The 21,938-nt window shown below is 42.7% G+C and overlaps 1 protein-coding gene across 1 annotated transcript; it reads right to left on the bottom strand.

Moving 5' to 3' along the window:
• Window positions 1-4,951: 4,951 nt before the first annotated feature.
• Window positions 4,952-14,909, bottom strand: LOC129832014 (14-3-3 protein gamma-2-like). The gene is made up of 2 exons (XM_055895725.1): window positions 14,638-14,909; window positions 4,952-9,214 (listed from the first exon to the last, which is right to left on the bottom strand). The coding sequence occupies exons 1-2, from the start codon at window positions 14,722-14,724 to the stop codon at window positions 8,555-8,557; spliced, it is 747 nt and encodes a 248-aa protein (XP_055751700.1). The 5' UTR covers window positions 14,725-14,909; the 3' UTR covers window positions 4,952-8,554.
• Window positions 14,910-21,938: the final 7,029 nt, after the last annotated feature.

Raw genomic sequence — 21,938 nt, 5'->3', positions numbered from 1 at the left:
TGACCAGTTTCAAACTTCTCAAGCAATAAGGTTTGCCATTCCCAACCCTGCAAGCTGTGGTTATCTGTATCCCAACATGGTCCCGTGTGGCTCAGTTGGTAGAGCATGGCGGTTGCAAAGCCAGGGTTGTGGGTTCAATTCCCACGGGGGGACCAGGATGAATATGTATGAACTTTCCAATTTGTAAGTCGCTCTGGATAAGAGCGTCTGCTAAATGACTAAAATGTTAAATGTAAATGAACTATAAAAATGCTTTGTTTTGGTACTCCTAACTGACATACTACTTGTATCTTTAGTACTTGTAATTTACTGCATGTAAAATATACCAGAAGACAAGTAGATGCATTAGATCACCATGCATTTTGTTATCCATTATCCAAAATGTGAAGGGAAAAAAAAGAATACCAGTGGAGCTCCAGAAATATAATCCTATTAAAAAGCTAGAAGTACTGTAGAATCTGAGTACACAGATAATTCTAATAACAGTACTCTCTGCCTGCAGCCTGTGAGTAGACACTGAGTAGACTGGGTACATCAATGTGACAGCCCACCACAGAGACTAGGCTACTGTGTAGTCAGTCCATCAGAGACCAACATACTCTTGTATAACAAGCAAAAATCTCTGAGCCAAATTTAGCACACACCTACGTTATGATGGTAATTTACACTGTAAATAAATACTTTGTAGCACAGCAGGCTAGCTTCAGATTCCACAGTGGACATAGCAGGCAAATGATGTAATAACATTACCGTAATAGAATACAATAGCATAGTTAATTCTGTCAAAGACTATTAACACATGTAGTGCACGGTTCAGATGGTGCCCGTGAGGTTTCCTCTCTATATACTGTACACACAGCTTTTGTTAGGAATGAATGAAAACACAAAATATGTATTGTCTTGAATGAAGTTTATACAGTTGAAGTCGGAAGTTTACATACACCTTAGCCAAAAACATTTCAACTCAGTTTTTCACAATTCCTGACATTTAATCCTAGTAAAAATTCCCTGTATTAGGTCAGTTAGGATCACCACTTTATTTTAAGAATGTGAAATGTCAGAATAATAGTAGAGAGAAGGATTTGTTTCAGCTTTCCTTTATCACATTCCCAGTGTGTCAGAAGTTTACATACACTCAATTAATATGTGGTAGCATTGCCTTTAAATTGTTTAACTTGGGTCAAACTCCCGACAGAGCTGGTGTAACTGAGTCAGGTTTGTAGGCCTCCTTGCTCGCACACGCTTTTTCAGTTCTGCCCACACATGTTTGATAGGATTGAGGTCAGGGCTTTGTGATGGCCACTCCAATACCTTGACTTGTTGTCCTTAAGCCATTTTGCCACAACTTCGGAAGTATGCTTGGGGTCATTGTCCATTTGAAAGACCCATTTGCGACCAAGCTTTAACTTCCTGACTGATGTCTTGAGATGTTGCTTCAATATAACCCACATCTTTTTCCTTTCTCATGATGCCATCTATTTTGTGAAGTGCACCAGTTCCTCCTGCAGCAAAGCAACCCCACAACATGATGCTGTCACCCTCCCCCTTTTTCCTCCAAACATAACGATGGTCATTGTGTCCAAACAGTTCTATTTTTGTTTCATCAGACCAGAGGACATTTCTCCAAAAAGTATGATCTTTGTCCCCATGTGCAATTGCAAACCGTAGTCTGGCTTTTTTATGGGTGATTTGGAGCAGTGGCTTCTTCCTTGCTGAGCGGCCTTTCAGCTTATGTCGAATATAGGACTCGTTTTACTATGGATATAGATACCTGGTTGCTCCAGCATCTTCACAAGGTCCTTTGCTGTTGTTCTGGGATTGATTTGCACCTTTCACACCAAAGTTCGTTCATCTCTAGGAGACAGAACGCATCTCCTTCCTGAGCAGTATGATGGCTGTGTGGACCCATGGTGTTTATACTTGCGTTCTATTGTTTGTACAGATGAACGTGGTACATTCAGGCATTTGGAAATTGGTCCCAAGGATGAACCAGACTTGTGGAGGGCTACAATTGTTTTTTGAGGTCTTGGCTGATTTCTTTTGATTTTCCCATGATGTCAAGCAAAGAGCCACTGCGTTTGAGGTAGACCTTGAAATACATCCACAGGTACACCTCCTATTGACTCAAATGATGTCAATTAGCCCATCAGAAGCTCCTAAAGGCATGACATAATTTTCTGGAATTTTCCAAGCTGTTTAAAGGCACAGTCAACTTAGTGTATGTAAACTTCTGACCCACTGGAAATGCGATACAGTGAATTATAAGTGAAATAATCTGTAAACAATTGTTGAAAAAATTACTTGTCATGCACAAAGTAGATGTCCTAACCGACTTGCCAAAACTATTGTTTGTTAACAAGAAATTTGTGGAGTATATTGAAAAACGAGTTTTAATGACTCCAACCAAAGTGTATGTAAACTTCCGACTATAGTATAGTTTCAATCCCAGAACAACAGCAAAGGACCCTGAATATGGTTATTACTGTAGCTTTGGTATTTTTTCAGGTAATGAATCATACATTATCTTCCTTTATTATCTGTCAACACCTTTAGCAGGGCTGCCTTTTGAAACTAAACTCCAAACTAGATGGTCAAGAAGTTAATTGTTGGGCCTCCTGAGAGGCGCAGCGGTCTAAGGCACTGCATTGCAGTGCCAGAGGCTTCACTTCATACCCTGGTTCGATTCAAGGCTGTGTCGCATCCGGCCGTGACTGGGAGACCCATGAGGTGGCACACAATTGGCCCAGCGTTGTCCGGGTTAGGGGAGGGTTTCGCCGGCCTGGATGTGCGGCTTGCTTCCAGGTTAAGCGTGCAGTGTGTCAAGAAGCAGTTCGGCTTGGTGGGGTCGTGTTTCGGAGGAAGCATGGCATGTTATCGGTTATTTAATAATTTGTAAATGCAATATAAACCCTTTATAAACACTTGAAAGTGTTAGCATGTAAATAGAGCTCATAGAATAGGTATTGGTTTGACATGATTTATCAGTGATTTATACATAGAGAGAACTTATCTGGTTAACTTGATTATACTTTAGTATTGTATTGACTATACTGTCTAGTCTGTTGCCTCAATCCAGGAAATCATCAGATAATCAACAGATAAATCATTTTGCAAAAATGTGTTTCCTTGACCATTTTGATATTGTTTCATGGATACTTTCACAATCTATTGGCCACTGTATGAATGTTGGTTTTGTCATCCTTGGTGCAGATAATGTAGTGCACTACAACACCGCGTGGGGGACATGTTGGTGCTGCTGAATTCTAATGCTTCCTCTGCTGCTTGAGCTTTCATCTTTTTTTGCAGGATGCTATAGGTGTCTGAGCAGTGCAGCAAGGAACTGAGGCTAATAACGGGAGGCTTCTTATAGCCCTAGCAACAGGAACAGGATTGGTGGCTGCTCAGAGTGAGCCTATCAGCTATTGGCTGGCAAGGGAGACAGTTCCAAGCACAGAAATTAATCTCATGAAAGCTTCAGTACAGCAGGCTGCAGTAAGAGACTGCAGTCTAGGGTTGGGGGATCCAACAACTTGCCACTTCAGCCTATCAGTTAATTTGGGGTGCTGTTTCCGTTTTGGAATAAACAGATGTGTATGAATAATTGATGTGTGTGTGTGTGTGAGAAACTACTGTCAGGGAATGGCAGATAGTATTGGCTTATAACATTCACATGATAGAGATTTGTCATGTAAATGAAATTTAGGTTTTGAGTAAAGAATACTATATTTCACCCACAGGAAGACAGTACAGTATACGTGGTCTTTATTGGTATAGCCTAGAAGTATGCTTTGATCCATATTGTGATGTTGTAGATGATAATGAGCAAAGCACCTTATCTCTCTCTCCTCTCTCTCACACACACATACACAGTTTCTACCGATATCTACAAACATGTTTGAACTTTAATCTCTGACCCAGCACATGAACAGCACATGAGTGTTTCAAATAAGAGCACAGTGTCCCAAATGAGTTTCTCTGTCACACTGTCTATGGTGCACTAAACTCCTTTTTAAAATGTCTATGATGCACTACACTCTCTAAATGTCTATGAGTAAAATACTGGAGAGGACAGGGAACATTGTAGCACTGAGTAAAATACTGGAGAGGACAGGAAACATTGTAGCACTGAGTAAAATACTGAAGAGGACAGGAAACATTGTAGCACTGAGTAAAATACTGGAGAGGACAGGGAACATTGTAGCACTGAGTAAAATACTGGAGAGGACAGGGAACATTGTAGCACTGAGTATAATACTGGAGAGGACAGGAAACATTGTAGCACTGAGTAAAATACTGGAGAGGACAGGGAACATTGTAGCACTGAGTAAAATACTGGAGAGGACAGGGAACATTGTAGCACTGAGTAAAATACTGGAGAGGACAGGAAATATTGTAGCACTGAGTAAAATACTGGAGAGGACAGGGAACATTGTAGCACTGAGTAAAATACTGGAGAGGACAGGGAACATTGTAGCACTGAGTAAAATACTGGAGAGGACAGGAAATATTGTAGCACTGAGTAAAATACTGGAGAGGACAGGAAACATTGTAGCACTGAGTAAAATACTGGAGAGGACAGGAAATATTGTAGCACTGAGTAAAATACTGGAGAGGACAGGAAATATTGTAGCACTGAGTAAAATACTGGAGAGGACAGGAAATATTGTAGCACTGAGTAAAATACTGGAGAGGACAGGAAATATTGTAGCACTGAGTAAAATACTGGAGAGGACAGGAAATATTGTAGCACTGAGTAAAATACTGGAGAGGACAGGAAACATTGTAGCACTGAGTAAAATACTGGAGAGGACAGGAAATATTGTAGCACTGGATTCATAGGATGAAGTATGGTGAATGAGCTGGTAGTTCAGTATGACACTAATAAAAAAAATAAAAAAATCTATATGCTGACAAACAACTAACTTGAATGAGCAACAGATAGCAACAAAGCTTCTTAGAAACATCCTCCATTTTAATGGTAGTTGATTTGTTGACAAGATTATGTGACTTCAGTCTACATTTTTTCTGTTGTATAGCCATGGTCCCAAGCCTTTACTTGATTCAATGGAAGTTTAATTTAATTTCAGAGCAAAGAGAGCATACATGTTACAGTGGTGTTCTACCTGAACTTACAGACACAAGGATCTGGGTGAACAAATTGAAAATTAAATAAACACAAACAAAACATGTACTTAATGAATGAACCATCCTGTCTGATGTGTCCAAAAATCTACACCAAACAAATTATAGAGTTTAAAGTTTCTTTCAGAGGAAAAGCAATCTGATTTGTTAACTCTCGCCATCTACGTTGACATACAGAGGAAAAAGTAACATAGTGTTCCAAAGTGGCCTTGTGTCCCAGAAAGGACTATGTAAATTAATGAAGTACCAGGTTTAATTACATGTGTTAACTGTTCTTAGATTAGCATGGCAAAAATGGAAGGTATAACACTGTTTCACTGTTGATGGCACTAGATGAATGGCATAAAGTAACACCCTAGGTTTATGAATATAAATATCTAAATCTGACACACCTCAAGGTGTTTGGGTTCCCCAGGGCAAGTGATAATGTCTGAGACCAAAAAATAAATAGATTGCTGAGTTTTAGCCAATTATGATCAAGATTATCAATCTAATAAAATCTAGAGCATAGCAGCAAGATGGAAAACAACATCTCCTCAGCAATATCTATTTGGATACATGGTTATCTCAGAGGGTGTGAAATGTACAATGGGTTAAAGACTAAGAGGCGTTCCAAATGGCACCCTATTACCTATAGTGCACTACTTTTGACCAAGACCCATAGGGATCTGGTCAAAAGTAGTGCACTATATAGGGAAGAGGGTGGCATTTGGGACACTGTTAAAGATCATTTAGATCTGTTCTTTTGTCCTCGTGGGAATCATTCAGTTGGGACATTCAGCCCTCTGTGGTAAATAACGTTAACAGTGTATGACAAATGACTCTCCCTGTTTGCTTCAACCTTAAGTCCTAATAGCCAGCTATAATTTGACTAGCTTTTGCATTATATTGCATGAGCAGAAATGTGCATTCCCTGCACTGGAGTCATGCAAGTTTGTGTAGACCTAAAAGCATAAGTGGGTTTTTACTGTGTCGTTATAATTCTCTTTTTGCATATATGGTTATGGAGGATGCCTATGGAGTATGCTGAATCAATTATTTCAAATAGCAAAGGAGGCACACACAAGAATAGCATACTAGCAGCACACAAGAGGTTACAACAAAACACAAATGTTGACTTAGTGACATCACAACAATACACTAGACTGCCATGGAAATGGTGCATTTATAATTGTCATATAATTTTTTTATCATCATCATAGTTCTCGTTTCTTGTGCAACTGCTACATAATGACTCACATTCAAGATATTCGTCACTCAGAAACAGCTAAAAGGTATAAAAAAATGTTTTTTTTAAATGTATACTGTCAGAAATAAATTGTGGTCCATGTTGTGAATTCATAACAGAAACACTGATTCTGAAAACTTCACCACTGTTCAAACTGGTTAATAACATGACAAAATAAGTAATCAAATAGTTCAAAGAACAAAGTATTTGTTTTACAATGCCATTATTATAATTTAATGTGACAAAGCCATTATTATAATTTAACATGACAAACACCAGTTGGTAAGATTAAGCAATCACTGGTGTGTTTTTCCCCCCTTTTTTTTCTTCCATTAACAAATGAAATACATATTGCATGCCACTATAGCAATGCTCATAACATGTACATTTTTACGATCAACATTTTGATATAGCAAATAAAAACAAAATAAGAATAAGTTATAATTAAGAAATAATCAGACAAAGCCTATGTTCTCAATCATATGAATACTTAACACCCACAGTATAAGATAATAAAGTCAAGCTACTGTATGTTTAAATACTTCACCAGCATGCACAATACTGAATAATCGATATTATTGTAGTAATCATCTTACACTGAAGAAACAGTATAGTAGGCAAGTGCATTTAATAAAACACAGAAGTAAACCACAAGCTCTGCAGCTGCTTTAACATAATGTCTCTGTTTTAAACTGTCTCTGCCTTTAGATAGCTTAACCTCCAATAGAGTCTATGGTTCCAGTATCATATTTAGAGCAGTCAGAGGACATTCACAGAGGACAGCCAAATATTCCTAAAACTAGAAGTCATGTGAAAGAGTAAATTGATAACAGTATTTTATCCTTACCTCATTGCCATGATTGGTATTAACTTTACAATAAACAGCCAACATTTTAACAAAAGATCTGCATTTGACTTTTTCTAGTTGATTTGGTCAGATTAATACTATTTGCATTTTCTTGGCTGTCCTGCACTCCCTTCAAGAGTGAGTGATATATCTTAATAAAGGGCAAATCTGCAACTTTCAAACCTCATATTCATTATCTCCAGCACTAAACTAATTTCTACATATGTGAAAACGGCGCATTTGTATGTTTTGTAGACAGAAAAAAAGAGCATTAAAATGTTCTACTCGATGACATCATCAAAAGTTAAAATTTTTTAAAAACAGTGATTTTGAATGAAAAAGGAAACCGCACACTGCTCTTGATAGTATCACTGATCTTTAATAAGCTTACGTATCATCGGCCTCACGGCCTTAATCAGAGCTTTTGTGAGATTTTTTTTAATTAGCACCCTTATGTAGACCTAGCCCCACCCACATCCGTTCCACGCATTGAAAGGGGTTGGAGGCGAAGGAAAAACAAATAAGTGCTACCAAATATAACAATATGCATTTCATAAATATTCGAATAAAGTGTGTAAATAAGACATATTAAACACGTCTGTAAAACCACAATGAGGACATAGACCTACCGAGCAAGTTTTCATTGATCATTGGGTACAAAAAATAGAGTAATCTTAAATAGGGGCATAATTCATGTTCAAATTCACTAAAGAAAATGTGATTTTCAAACACTATGAGATTTGCGGTGACGTGGGGAGCAAGAAAAGACCCAATCTCTGGCTAGAAATCCTACCCTGTGATGTCACAGAATCATATTTTAGGACCTTTCTTCTTTTTTTTTTAACCACAGATCATAGAAACGCGCTGTTGTCACAAAAGTAGACACTGGTTTGGTGCTGAGATAATGAATATGAGAAAAGTGGCTGAGTTGCTAGTACTGGAACCATTGCAAACTATTTGCAAACTTCCCCCCTTCCTCAAGTGTCTGCATCTCTATCATGCATAAACCTAACTAAGCAGCTTCCCTTGGTACGACACCAGTCCCTATGCCAGTGTGAGACTGCCAAACCAATCCAACAACAACCACTTCAGGATTGCCTGACATTTCAGTGGTTTTGGCAAATGTCAAAGAGAAAATCAAGACGGAGGCCCTTTCAACTATTTATATATATATATATATATATATATTTAGCCTAAGATGTAACCTCACCTCACCTTTCTTTTGATTCTTTTCTTTTAACACATGGAAAAATAAAGAACTGCTGCTGCGGTACGAGCAAAAGCGTCTGCCAAAGCCCACCGGCCCTTCATTATATATTTTTCCTAAGTGTGGTTTATTAATCTTTGTTGCCCTCCCCTCCCTCATCATCCTGCTGGTCACTTGTCCACAGTGTTAAGTTGTCTCGGAGCAGCTGCATGATGAGAGTTGAGTCTTTGTAGGAGTCCTCGTTCAGGGTGTCCAGCTCAGCAATAGCGTCATCAAAGGCGGTCTTGGCCAGATGACAAGCCTGCTCAGGGGCATTCTGGATCTCGTAGTAAAACACAGAGTAGTTGAGAGCCAAGCCGAGGCGGATGGGGTGGGTGGGCTGCATGTGCTCTTTGCTGATCTCATGGGCCTCGTTGTAAGCCTTCTCTGATGACTCGATGACGGTGGCCCTCTTCTCACCCGTGGCCACCTCGGCCAGGTAGCGGTAGTAGTCGCCCTTCATCTTCAGGTAAAACACCTTGCTCTCGTGCTGCGTCTCGTTGCAGTTCTTGATCAGGTAGTTATCCAGCAGGTTGAGCACGTCCTGACACACAGCCTCCAGCTCCTTCTCAATCTTCTCTCTGTAGGCCCGAACCATTTCAATCTTTTTCTCATTTCCATCTGAAGAGGTTTTCTGCTCGATGCTAGAGATCACCCTCCAAGAGGAACGACGGGCCCCCACCACATTCTTATAGGCCACAGACAGGAGGTTCCTCTCCTCGTTAGATAGCGCCTCATTCAGCTCTGTTACCTGGGGAGGGGACAGAGCAGTGGTCATAAATGCACTATCCTGTGTAAGACAGCCAATAACCCCCTAGGTTATGCATTCATGAATGTAAACAGTTATTTTCCAACAATATCACGTACAGAAGGTGAGGTTTTACATGAAATCATATCAGAGCATGTCACAACTCTACAGTATCACACCTATCATATCTACTGTACAGTATGATCTGTTAGAATTCAAACTGGATGCACATACAGCACTGCATTGGGAATGAGCAAGATTCAATTAGTTTCCATGGCAATCAGCTCACTTAGTGCACCAGTAGATCAAACTGCCACGTGGACAGCTAATGCTCGCAAGTGGAGAACCAGATTGAAGATAGTGAGAGAGAGTGGGGGTTGGGACTGGAGAGGGGGCAGAGGGTTGGAGGTAGCTATGTTCCCACGAGGAATCTAGGGGCAGCTGCAGTGTAAGTGTAGACGGTCAGTCGATCGTCGCACAGGCAGTTCACATGTCTCCCTGACCTTCTCCTCTGCTTTAAACTGACCTTTTCACCTGTCTGAAACCCCATGTAATGCTGTCACCCAGGACATGCTTTTCACCTACTACTTCACTCTATACGTACAAGGTGGGAGGAAACGTGTTAATCCTGGGAATGTCAAAAAGTGTACAGTAAAAAGCACAACTGATCAGTAACCTTTGAACGTTGTATATCCTGACTTGGTCTAAATGCTACACTTCGTTCTACTAACCTACAATGTATTTAGTGTCTGACTTAAAGACATTGCGTAGCAAATTACAATAAGTAACAATAAATATTCTAAAGACTTATTATAACGAACCCACACACAAATGTCACATACAGTATTTCATCTACTTTTAACATTGTCAAAGATCCCATGTTTAACATTTAAAAAAATAACATGTTTTAAAATCTCAAGAGGTTAAATAAAAAAGTCAAATAAAGTAACAGGGTTGACCGTAAACACAGCTGAAATCTTAAATCAGCCATAAATTCCCTTTTGACAGGGGGAATGGAAGTTTGTGTGCAACAGGAAGGGGCAATTGTTAAAACACTTCTAGTTTGTCTATGGGTAACACTGTTGACGTGTTATGCTCGACCCACTCAGTTTTCCACCACAAAACACCAGAAAATTGCCAAAAAGAGTAGAACTAGCTCACCCGCTTTAACTTTATGATTTTACTATTAGATGTTCAATGTTTATTTAATTTTTTATAATCTATTTAACTCTGCATTATTGGAAAAGGACCGTAAGTAAGCATTTCACTGTTAGTCTACATATGTTGTCTACCAAGAATGTGACAAACAATATTTGATTTGCTTCTTTTGATCACATTTTTTTAAAGGAATAGGGTAGACCTTAAAATGAATCAATAATCACATGAAATAAAGAATAAAATTCAGAAATGACTTTTTCAAAACAACAAAATAACTAGGGCTTTACAATAACAATGAAATTCTGGGGTTAAGTAGGTTAAAGTCTTCCTGGAAGTCACAGACAGTGCACAGAGGGACATGTCAAAATGCTGAATCTTTATTCATGTTAAAAATCTGATTCATTGAATTATTCATGTGGTCTATATTAAAGGGCATTTCATTTAATATAACTTGCTTTTAAAATGCAATATTGGTGCAACATTTATAATTAAAATATCAAAGGGATGCAAAAGACACATTTTATGGAACAACCCCCTTATCTGTGTTGAATCACATTAAGAGCAACTGAAAAGACCTGAGACGATCAATATCACTTCCAATCCACTTCCAGGTAACCTTACTTTGATAAAACACACGTATTTATATCCACCTAAATCAATATCTGCAAAATAATTAAATTATCTAGATTAGAACTATAGAGAGGGAAGATCCAGACAGCAAAAGGCTACAGAGGAAATACAGCTTAATGGGTGGCCCATTCTAGCAAAGTGCTCTCTCTCATTGAGAAGCTAACGTTGCTCCTTTCTGGTGAGCTGATGTGACATTCCCCTCCCAGCCTGGTAGAGGAGCACAAAGAATGCGGCTGATAGGTGACGTCACAGCCATCGTGTGCATGGATGACAGAATATTTCTAAACAGGCCTTTTTCCTTCCCAGCTTGAAATGCAAGAACATACAATTCACAGCTCAAATGCCATGGCAATACTAAGCAAATGTTAAATGACTATCTAATTGTTAGTCTATCTGATTGTAATGGATCCGTAAGAAACCTAATGGACAGAGAGTGCAAAAGACCACAAGTGATGTTGGAAAAGCACATCATATGCATTTTTTGTCAGTGAATCATCATTGTACCAAAATGCTGATGTCAGTGAATATAACTGAAGAGAGGCAGCCTACCATACTGATCTGAACCTAATTGCCAAGCTGAACAATTACTGATGGGCGGGGTAAAAATCTGTCACGACTATCCACCCTGAACACATATGCTACTGTAAATACATGACATAATAAAAATAAAGAAATGTCTTCAATGACATTCAATGCATTCACTGACAAAGCAGCACTGCTTATAGTTGCATCTTATTGCATCGATGCGTTAAGGAACCAATGCAAACATGTATGCAGGATAATATTGTACTGTACAAGGTGAGATCCGAACATAAAAGTATACTTCTCATTGCTTTTTCCTGCCATCAAGAGAACCCTGGCTGCAGTGGCAAGGGATTTCCCATTGGAGAGGGGAACGAGTACACACCCCTACACTGCAAAAGGCCCAGTTCTGACTGCATGCACTGACACAGCAGATTGCTTAAAGGGAAAGGAATCCTACAGGCACACATCACTAAAATGCCATTGCTTGAAACAAGAAATCTGCAGGGGAAAGATATCTAAATTATGCAGGCGATGAGACAAAGTATTACTAGGAAGCAATAATAATGGTTAAGATTTAATTTCATTACAGTGAGAAAAAGAACAGTTGTTTAGTACCGTTTTAATACTAAAGCACTAGGCTAGGCTACATAATGATTGGAGGAGATTGGGCATATAGGTTTAGGGCCTAATGACAATGCATTTGTCACAGTGTGAGACCTGTATCAATAAACCAAACAATAACCTAAATTTCGTTCAAATTGCTTTAAAGAACACACAGCTCAACCATATCCAGACATACAGTATGTCTAGAGGCTACTGCACACGTTGACAGTGACACACAATGCGACATACAGGTGCATTGCAGAATGATAATGTAACTTAATGTAGCTCAACAACTGAACGCAAAAGGATCAATATCCAATCTGATCATTGACTCACTGCAATATGTCAAAATACAGAACATTCTAGAGAGAATTATGCTGCCTCCTACATTTGTTTTGTGTAAAGAGCTGGAAACTGAATAACCATGTATGCAGGAATAGATCCTCATCCAGAGAACATCTGTAGCCTATATGAACAGATATACAGTACCAGTCAAAAGTTTGGACACACCTACTTATTCAAGGGGTTTTCTGTATTTTTACTACTTGTTGGCTGCTTTTCCTTCACTCTGCGGTCCAACTCATCCCAAACCATCTCAATTGGGTTGAGGTCAGGTGATTATGGAGGCCAGGTCATCTGATGCAGCACTCCATAACTCTCCTTCTTTCACAGCCTGGAGGTGTGTTTTGGGTCATTGTTCTGTTGAAAAACAAATGATAGTCCCACTAAGTGCAAACCAGATGGGATGGCGTATCACTGCAGAATGCTGTGATAGCCATGCTGGTTAAGTGTGCCTTGAATTCTTAATATATCACCAGCAAAGCACCCCCACACCTGCTCCTCCATGCTTTACGGTTAGAACCACACATGCAGAGATCATCCGTTCACCTACTCTGATCTCACAAAGACACGGCGGTTGGAACCAAAAATCTCAAATTTGGACACATCAGACCAAAGGACAGATTTCCACCGGTCTAATGTCCATTGATCGTGTTTCTTGACCCAAGCAAGTATCTTCTTCTTCTCCTTTAGTAGTGGTTTCTTTGCAGCAATTCGACCATGAAGGCCTGATTCACACAGTCTCCTCTGAACAATTGATGTTGAGATGTGTCTGTTACTTGAACTCTGTGAAGCATTTATTTGGGCTGAAATTTCTGAGGCTGGTAACTCTAATGAACTTATCCTCTGCAGCAGAGGTAACTCTGGGTCTTCCATTCCTGTGGCAGTCCTCATGAGAGCCAGTTTCATCATACCGCTTGATTGTTTTTGAGACTGCACTTGAAGAAACTTTCAAAGCTCTTGATATATTCCGGATTGACTGACCTTCATTTATTAAAGTAATGATGGACTGTCGTTTCTCTTTGCTTATTTGAGTGGTTTTTGCCATTGGTCTTTTACCAAATCTTCTGTATACCACCCCTACCTTGTCACAACACAACTGATTGGTTCAAACGCATTAAGAAGGAAAGAAATTCCACAAATTACCTTTTAACAAGGCACACCTGTTAATTGAAATGCATTCCAAGTGACTACCTCATGAAGCTGGTTGAGAGAAAGCCAAGAGTGTGCAAAGCTGTCAAGGCAAAGGGTGGCTATTTTGAATCATCTCAAATGTATGCATTTGTTTAACACTTTTTTGGTTACTACATGATTCCATGTAGAAAATAGTAAAAATAAAGAAAAACCTTGGAATGAGTAGGTGTGTCCAAACTTTTGACCGGTACTGTATATATATTATCAATAGAGGACACATTTAACTTACAAAAATGTATTTAAAATATATGCCTATTTTTACTAAGCTATTATTTAATTAAATCTAGATATTACAGGAAGAATCAATCAATATTTGAGTAACCTCACATGGCAATATCCTAAAGACCAAATTCTAAACGATCTGAATTTAATAAATCTCATGGGGATATTAAATCCCACTGGGCATACACTGGTTGAATCAAAATTGTTTCTACGTAATTTCTATGAAATTATGTTAAAACCAACGTGGAATAGACGTTGAATCGACGTCTGTGCCCAGTGGCATTGAACATTTATCAAATGTTGTAATGTGAGGGACACGTTTGACAGAGAAATCAATGAGCTTTGGTGCCCCCGAATACATTTGATGGTAATATTACTCCATTGTATTTAATTTAACAGCACGAGACAGGCACCGCCCAAGCACTGCCCAAGGAGCATTCGATAGCAAATATTGATTGCCTTTCTTGAATGTTTGAGCTCCACATTTTGGCTATTTTATTCGTTATAAATAAACAGAGATTGAGCCCTATGAAACAGACGTGATATTCTGAATGGTGTAGGCTAGTATTGGTGTATTTCTATACACATTACATCCATAAAAAATCTCCAAGAATGCAATCAAATATCTAAATAGAGATAATTCATATATATTATAATTACATTGAGCGAATTCAATGTTTCATTGAACACTATATCACATACCTTATTCATACAGTAGTCAATTCACATGCAATGGTTTTGGAGGAGTGACTTACCGATTTCATGGCAGCTGCCATATCATCATACCTTTCAGCCTGTTCAGCCAGCCTGGCTTTCTGCACCAGCTGCTCGCGATCAACCATTTTAATATTTGGTTAGTGTGAAAGTTATTCTATAGGTTTTGGGATGAAATTATATGTGTACTACTCGCAATGCTGTGAAACTCTATGTGAACCTAGGCTGCAGCTGTTCCGTGCAGTCTGTGCTAGTGCCGACGGGACACCCTTTATCGTTCCTCACGCTTTCCCCAGACTGCGTCATCACTCAGAAAGGTGGGTGTCTTGCTACTGATGAAACAGTCCTTACATGGGAATCCAGAGGTCCTGCATATGTGGGATGAGAGCGAATCAGATGTCCTGTTTCATTCCCACTAGGCAAGCAATGGCTATGTGGGAAATTGAGTCCAATAGGTATCCTTAGTGACTCTAAACCTAACCCTTACCCTAACCCATAACCCTAAGTCTAACCTTAACTTCATGTCCACACCCCACCTCAGCCATAACCATAACCCTAGCTTCAATTCCACACCCCAGCTCAACCTTACCTCTACCTGACACCTGTCACTGAACTAACCAATCACAGTTACCAATGCAAAGGATGACCTCTCCTGGCAAGATAAGCTTAATACAACTATTTATCATATGCTAGATCCACAACTTGATTGTGCTGCCTGCCTGTTTCCTCTGAGAAAATCCGATACTATCCTTGCAACCCAACTGGAAGTCTTGCCAAACATTTTTGAAAGGTCAGATATCCTTATTCATATTCAATGGGTATTGGAAGTCCCAAATGGGACCATATTCCCTATATAGTGCTCCGTTTTGGACACCAAGTAGTGCAGTATATCACACACAATGTCAGTGCATTAAAATCAAGTTTATGCAGGGAGATGGAGTGATGGAGAAGGGACCTCCTGCTTTCTGTACATTTAGTCCAGCAGCACCAATCCAATGAGTCATTCAGAACCCCCTCTGCTGATACAGCATGGTATTACATCATGACTCAGTGCAAAGGATGGATGAATCATCACGGCCTGTGCTAACTCATCGCATTTGCGAATCACTAAGGGGGGAATCCTAACTTCCCATTGGCATTAATGCATGACTAAGTGAAAATTTAACCTAAGTGGAAGTTTAGTATTCACCCCTAAACATCATGTATTTTGACTTTTTTGACATAGTTTCAGAGTACTGTAGGTGCAGGTAGTATGTGTTTGTCAGTCACACAAGTCTCAATATTAGCTGGAAAGCAGTTCTGCATGTATTGTTGTATTGGGGAGAATGGCGAAGATGCATTCTGCAGAATTAGCATAATAAAATAAACCCCATAAAAATATGTCTGTTTAAGATAGACATATCTGTTTTTTTTGCATGGGCTGTGTCTATGACCCATCTAAGGTATCCCATTTCCCTTTTCTTTCCCTTCTATGGGCTAATAGCAGTAAAGCCAAATTCAATGTTTCATCAAATAATTTTTGTCTATATATTTTTTTATACTTAAAGGGATCCTAAAATTCTAAATCAAATACACACAACAAAAACAAATGCAACATGAAACAAATTAAAAAATTGTTGTGAGTTACAGTTCATATAAGGAAATCAGTCAATTGAATGGAATTCATTAGGCCCTATTCCATGGATTTCACATGACTTGGAATACAGATATGCATCTGTTGGTTACAGATACCTTAAAAAAGGTAGGAGCATGGATCAGAAAACCAGTCAGTATCTGGTGTGACCACCATTTGCCTCATGCCTCTCCTTCGCATAGAGTTGATCAGGCAGTTGATTGTGGCCTGTGGAATGTTGTCCCACTCCTCTTCAATGGCTGTGAAAGGTTTCTGGATTTTGTAGGAACTGGAACACGCTGTCGTACATGTCAAACCAGAGCATCCCAAACATGCTCAATGGGTTACATGTCTGGTGAGTATGCAAGCCATGGAAGAACTAGGACATTTTCAGCTTCCAGGAATTATGTACAAATCCTTGCGACATGGGGCCGTTTTGGTAATGAATATAGGCTACAAGATAGGCTGTTTTTAATATGTGAACTACCTTATGTGTTAAGGCTGTCAATGTCGTTCTCCTCCTCAAACGAGGAGGAGCATGGATAGGACCAAGATGCGGAGAGGTAAGTGTTCATGATTTAATGAAACAACAAGAAAACACTTAAACCTACAAAATAACAAACGTGACTAACCTTAAACAGTCCTGTGTGGTCCAAACACTGACACAGGAAACAAACACCCACAAAAGCCTACTGCCTATGGCTACCTTAAATCTGGCTCCCAATCAGAGACAAATGAATGACAGCTGTCTCTGATTGAGACCCAATCTAGGCAGCCATAGACATAACTAGACAACCTAACAAACACTATCCCATACACATACAACACCCATGGACTAACCAAACACACACAACATACAATGCCCACCCCAACTCACGCCCTGACCAACTAAACATAATCAAAATAACATAAAAATAGGTCAGGAACGTTACAGAACCCCCCCCTCAAGGTGCGAACGCCGGGCGCACCAGCACAAAGTCCAGGGGAGGGTCTGGGTGGGCAGTTGACCACGGTGGTGGCTCAGGCTGAGGGCGAGGTCCCCACCCCACCATAATCAATCCCCGCTTCTTTATCCCCCTCCCAATGACCACCCTCCCACTAACACCACCTAAATGAGCGACCAGCACCGGGACAAGGGGCAGCACCGGGACAAGGGGCAGCACCGGGACAAGGGGCAGCACCGGGACAAGGGGCAGCACCGGGACAAGGGGCAGCACCGGGACAAGGGGCAGCACCGGGACAAGGGGCAGCACCGGGACAAGGGGCAGCACCGGGACAAGGGGCAGCACCGGGACAAGGGGCAGCACCGGGACAAGGGGCAGCACCGGGACAAGGGGCAGCACCGGGACAAGGGGCAGCACCGGGACAAGGGGCAGCACCGGGACAAGGGGCGGCGGGTCCTGGCTGAGGGACTCCGGCAGGTCCTGGCTGAGGGACTCCGGCAGGTCCTGGCTGAGGGACTCCGGCAGGTCCTGGCTGAGGGACTCCGGCAGGTCCTGGCTGAGGGACTCCGGCAGGTCCTGGCTGAGGGACTCCGGCAGGTCCTGGCTGAGGGACTCCGGCAGGTCCTGGCTGAGGGACTCCGGCAGGTCCTGGCTGAGGGACTCCGGCAGGTCCTGGCTGAGGGACTCCGGCAGGTCCTGGCTGAGGGACTCCGGCAGGTCCGGGCTGAGGGACTCCGGCAGGTCCAGGCTGAGTGGCAGCTCCGGACTGTAGGGCAGCTCCGGACTGTAGGGCAGCTCCGGACTGTAGGGCAGCTCCGGACTGTAGGGCAGCTCCGGACTGTAGGGCAGCTCCGGACTGTCGGGCGTCTCTGGCAGCTCCTGACTGGCGGGCGTCTCTGGCAGCTCCTGACTGGCGGGCGTCTCTGGCAGCTCCTGACTGGCGGGCGTCTCTGGCAGCTCCTGACTGGCGGGCGTCTCTGGCAGCTCCTGACTGGCGGGCGTCTCTGGCAGCTCCTGACTGGCGGGCGTCTCTGGCAGCTCCTGACTGGCGGGCGTCTCTGGCAGCTCCTGACTGACGGACGGCTCTAGCGGCTCCTGACTGACGGACGGCTCTACTGGCTCGTGGCAGACGGGCGGCTCTAATGGCTCGTGGCAGACGGATGACTCAGATGGCGCTGGGCAGACAGATGGCTCAGACGGCGCTGGGCAGACAGATGGCTCAGACGGCGCTGGGCAGACAGATGGCTCAGACGGCGCTGGGCAGACAGATGGCTCAGACGGCGCTGGGCAGACAGATGGCTCAGACGGCGCTGGGCAGACAGATGGCTCAGACGGAGCTGGGCAGACAGATGGCTCAGACGGAGCTGGGCAGACGGGCCGTTCAGGCACCGCTGGGCAGACGGCAGACTCTGGCCGGCTGAGACGCACTATAGGCCTGGTGCGTGGTACCGGAACTGGAGGTACCGGGCTGAGGGCACGCACCTCAGGGCGAGTGCGGGGAACAGGAACAGGGCACACTGGACTCTCGTGGCGCACTCTAGGCCTGGTGCGTGGTACCGGAACTGGAGGTACCGGGCTGAGGGCACGCACCTCAGGGCGAGTGCGGGGAGAAGGAACAGTGCGTCCAGGGCTCTGGAGACGCACAGGAGGCTTGGTGCGTGGTGCCGGAACTGGAGGCACTGGGCAGGAGACACGCACCATAGGGAGAGTACGTGGAGGAGGAACAGGGCTCTGGAGATGCACTGGAAGCCTGGTGCGTGGTGTAGGCACTGGTGGTACTGAGCTGGGGTGGGAAGGTGGCGCCGGATATACCGGACCGTGAAGGAGGACACGTGCTCTTGAGCACCGAGCCTCCCCAACCCTACCAGGTTGAATGGTCCCCTTAGCCCTGCCAGTGCGGCGAGGTGGAATAGCCCGCACTGGGCTATGCAGGCGAACCGGGGACACCACCTGTAAGGCTGGTGCCATGTACGCCGGCCCGAGGAGACGTACTGGAGGCCAGATACGTTGGGCCGGCTTCATGGCATCCGGCTCGATGCCCAACCTAGCCCTCCCAGTGCGGCAAGGTGGAATAGCCCGCACTGGGCTAAGCACGCGTACTGGGGACACCGTGCGCTTTACCGCATAACACGGTGTCTGACCAGTACGACGCCCTCTCACTCCACGGCAAGCCCGGGGAGTTGGCTCAGGTATCCAACCCGGCTTCGCCACACTCCCCTTTAGTCCCCCCCCAAGAAATTTTTGGGTGAGCCTCTCGGGCTTCCGTGCTAGCCGCGTACCCTCATACCTTCGGTTCCTCTCTCCGGTTGCCTCTGCTCTCCTCGCTGCCTCCAGCTGTTCCCATGGGAGGCGATCCTTTCCAGCCAGGATCTCCTCCCATGTGTAGCAACCCTTGCCGTTCAAGACGTCTTCCCATGTCCATTCCTCTGTCTGTCTCTGCTGCTGTCGCTGCCCTTCTCCACTCCGCTTGGTCCTCTTGTGGTGGGTGTTTCTGTTAAGGCTGTCAATGTCGTTCTCCTCCTCAAACGAGGAGGAGCATGGATAGGACCAAGATGCGGAGAGGTAAGTGTTCATGATTTAATGAAACAACAAGAAAACACTTAAACCTACAAAATAACAAACGTGACTAACCTTAAACAGTCCTGTGTGGTCCAAACACTGACACAGGAAACAAACACCCACAAAAGCCTACTGCCTATGGCTACCTTAAATCTGGCTCCCAATCAGAGACAAATGAATGACAGCTGTCTCTGATTGAGACCCAATCTAGGCAGCCATAGACATAACTAGACAACCTAACAAACACTATCCCATACACATACAACACCCATGGACTAACCAAACACACACAACATACAATGCCCACCCCAACTCACGCCCTGACCAACTAAACATAATCAAAATAACATAAAAATAGGTCAGGAACGTTACATTATGTGAATGCACCCGTACACACAGCTGTTTTAACAAAATAATGCAAATTCTAAAAGTAGTAACCTAGTTATTTATGCATGCAAACAAATACTGAAAAGCAGTTTGGCTTACACTCTAAATATTAGGGGTTCAACAACGGTTCTTCTAAGATCCTCAAAGTTCTTTGAAGAACCTTAGGGTTCTTGGCACTGAAAATGCCCCCCAAAAGGTTCTTCCAAGAACCCCATAGGAGGTGGGGTTCATCGAGGAACCTCCTTAGTTGATGGGGGTTCTTTCAGGAACCAAACTGCCCAACTGAAACATTTGGATTTGAATATGAAAGGACAGCAGGTGCGGACACTTAACTGAAACATGTAATAAAGATCTCCTCAATTTAAGATAAGGTTTGTCTCTTGTGTGATTACATTTTTTTACTTAACCTTTATTTAACTAGGCAAGTTAGTTAAATGACGGCCTACCTCGGACGATGATACAGCCTGGAATCAAACCAGGGGCTGTAGTGACGCCTCTTGCACTGAGATGCAGTGTCTTAGACCACTGCACCACTCGGTAGCCCACTTGGGAGCCCCATGTGTTACATCTGCTCCTGCCACGCCCTCTACTGCTCATCCTGTGTCTCCTTGACCTGCCGCCACTCCCCAGTGCTCTCTCCCTCTCTCTGTCTGTGGGTGTATGTGATTGTGTGAGTGGAGACAGGTGTGCTGGAGTCAGAGCAGATCCCCACCAGCTGCAACCTGTTCCATAATCAAGACATCTACAAATACTCAGCCCTGCCACTTCCACACTGCCAGATCATAGCCTCTGATCAGTCAGTCTGTGTTTTAGTCATTGGCTCATGCATAGATCCTGTTTTCATGTTGTGCCTGTTATCCCATGCCTGATACTGTTTTCTCTACGCTACAGTTCCGTCCGCTCTGACTCTGGTCCCTGTCTCCAGTCCCACGTCTCGTCAATCCTGCCACCTTGCCCAGAACCCCCACTCCACTGCTTCCTTGGATTCCGCTCCGGACCTGCTTACCCAGCCCCAACTCCCCTCGCTCCAGCCTCAGCCTCAGAACCTGGCTTCCTGCAACCCGCCCAAGCTTCCCCTGGCCTGCAGCCCATCTTTCCCCTGCTTTTCAATAAATATCTTATCCCAATCTCCTCGTCTGTCTGCTCTTGGGTTCACCTGCTCAGCGTAACACCATGAACTTTATAGATAGTATCATCATAAGGAAATATCAATCTTAACCCTTGTGTAGTCTTAACATTCTGTATACTCCCCATGTCCTAAGGATCAAAAATCACCCGCCCTCACTAAACTCCTAAAATAAAGCAGCTTAATTGAATTTTAAACCCCAAATCTATTTTGCATGAATAAACAACCTCTCATCACAAACTTTGTGAATATCTGGGTTTTCCCTCTTCACAATGCAGAAAGACTGCATTTAATCAGTGGACACCACTCGTTTTTATTACAAAACCTGTCATTGTTTTCTTTACTAAAGTAGAGGTTTATTGCTTAAGGTACTGCATAGGTGTAAAAAAAAAATGCAATAGAGCACTTGTATAGCCTAAGAAAGTAGCAGAAATGTGCAGAAAGTAGTTTTGAATGCATTTTATTGAAGGGAAACAATAAGTCTTTAACTTTTTTGGCAATATAGTTCTTACATACTGTACAATGAGGAATTCAACTACAAAATACTAGTAATCTCAATTTTTTTAACCATTGCCCCCACCCACAAGGTCTATGAACAACAAATAATATAAGAGATACAAAACAAAAACGTGAAGAACATAACTCAATCAACTCTAATTAGCACATGTAGGACAGTATGCAAGTGTGTGTGCATCGATTTTGCCGATGTATTTT

Source organism: Salvelinus fontinalis, chromosome 33, assembly GCF_029448725.1.
Source record: "Salvelinus fontinalis isolate EN_2023a chromosome 33, ASM2944872v1, whole genome shotgun sequence".
NCBI lineage: Eukaryota > Metazoa > Chordata > Actinopteri > Salmoniformes > Salmonidae > Salvelinus > Salvelinus fontinalis.
Note: the sequence above shows the minus strand (reverse complement) of the source record. Positions and strands in the feature narration are given on the sequence as shown.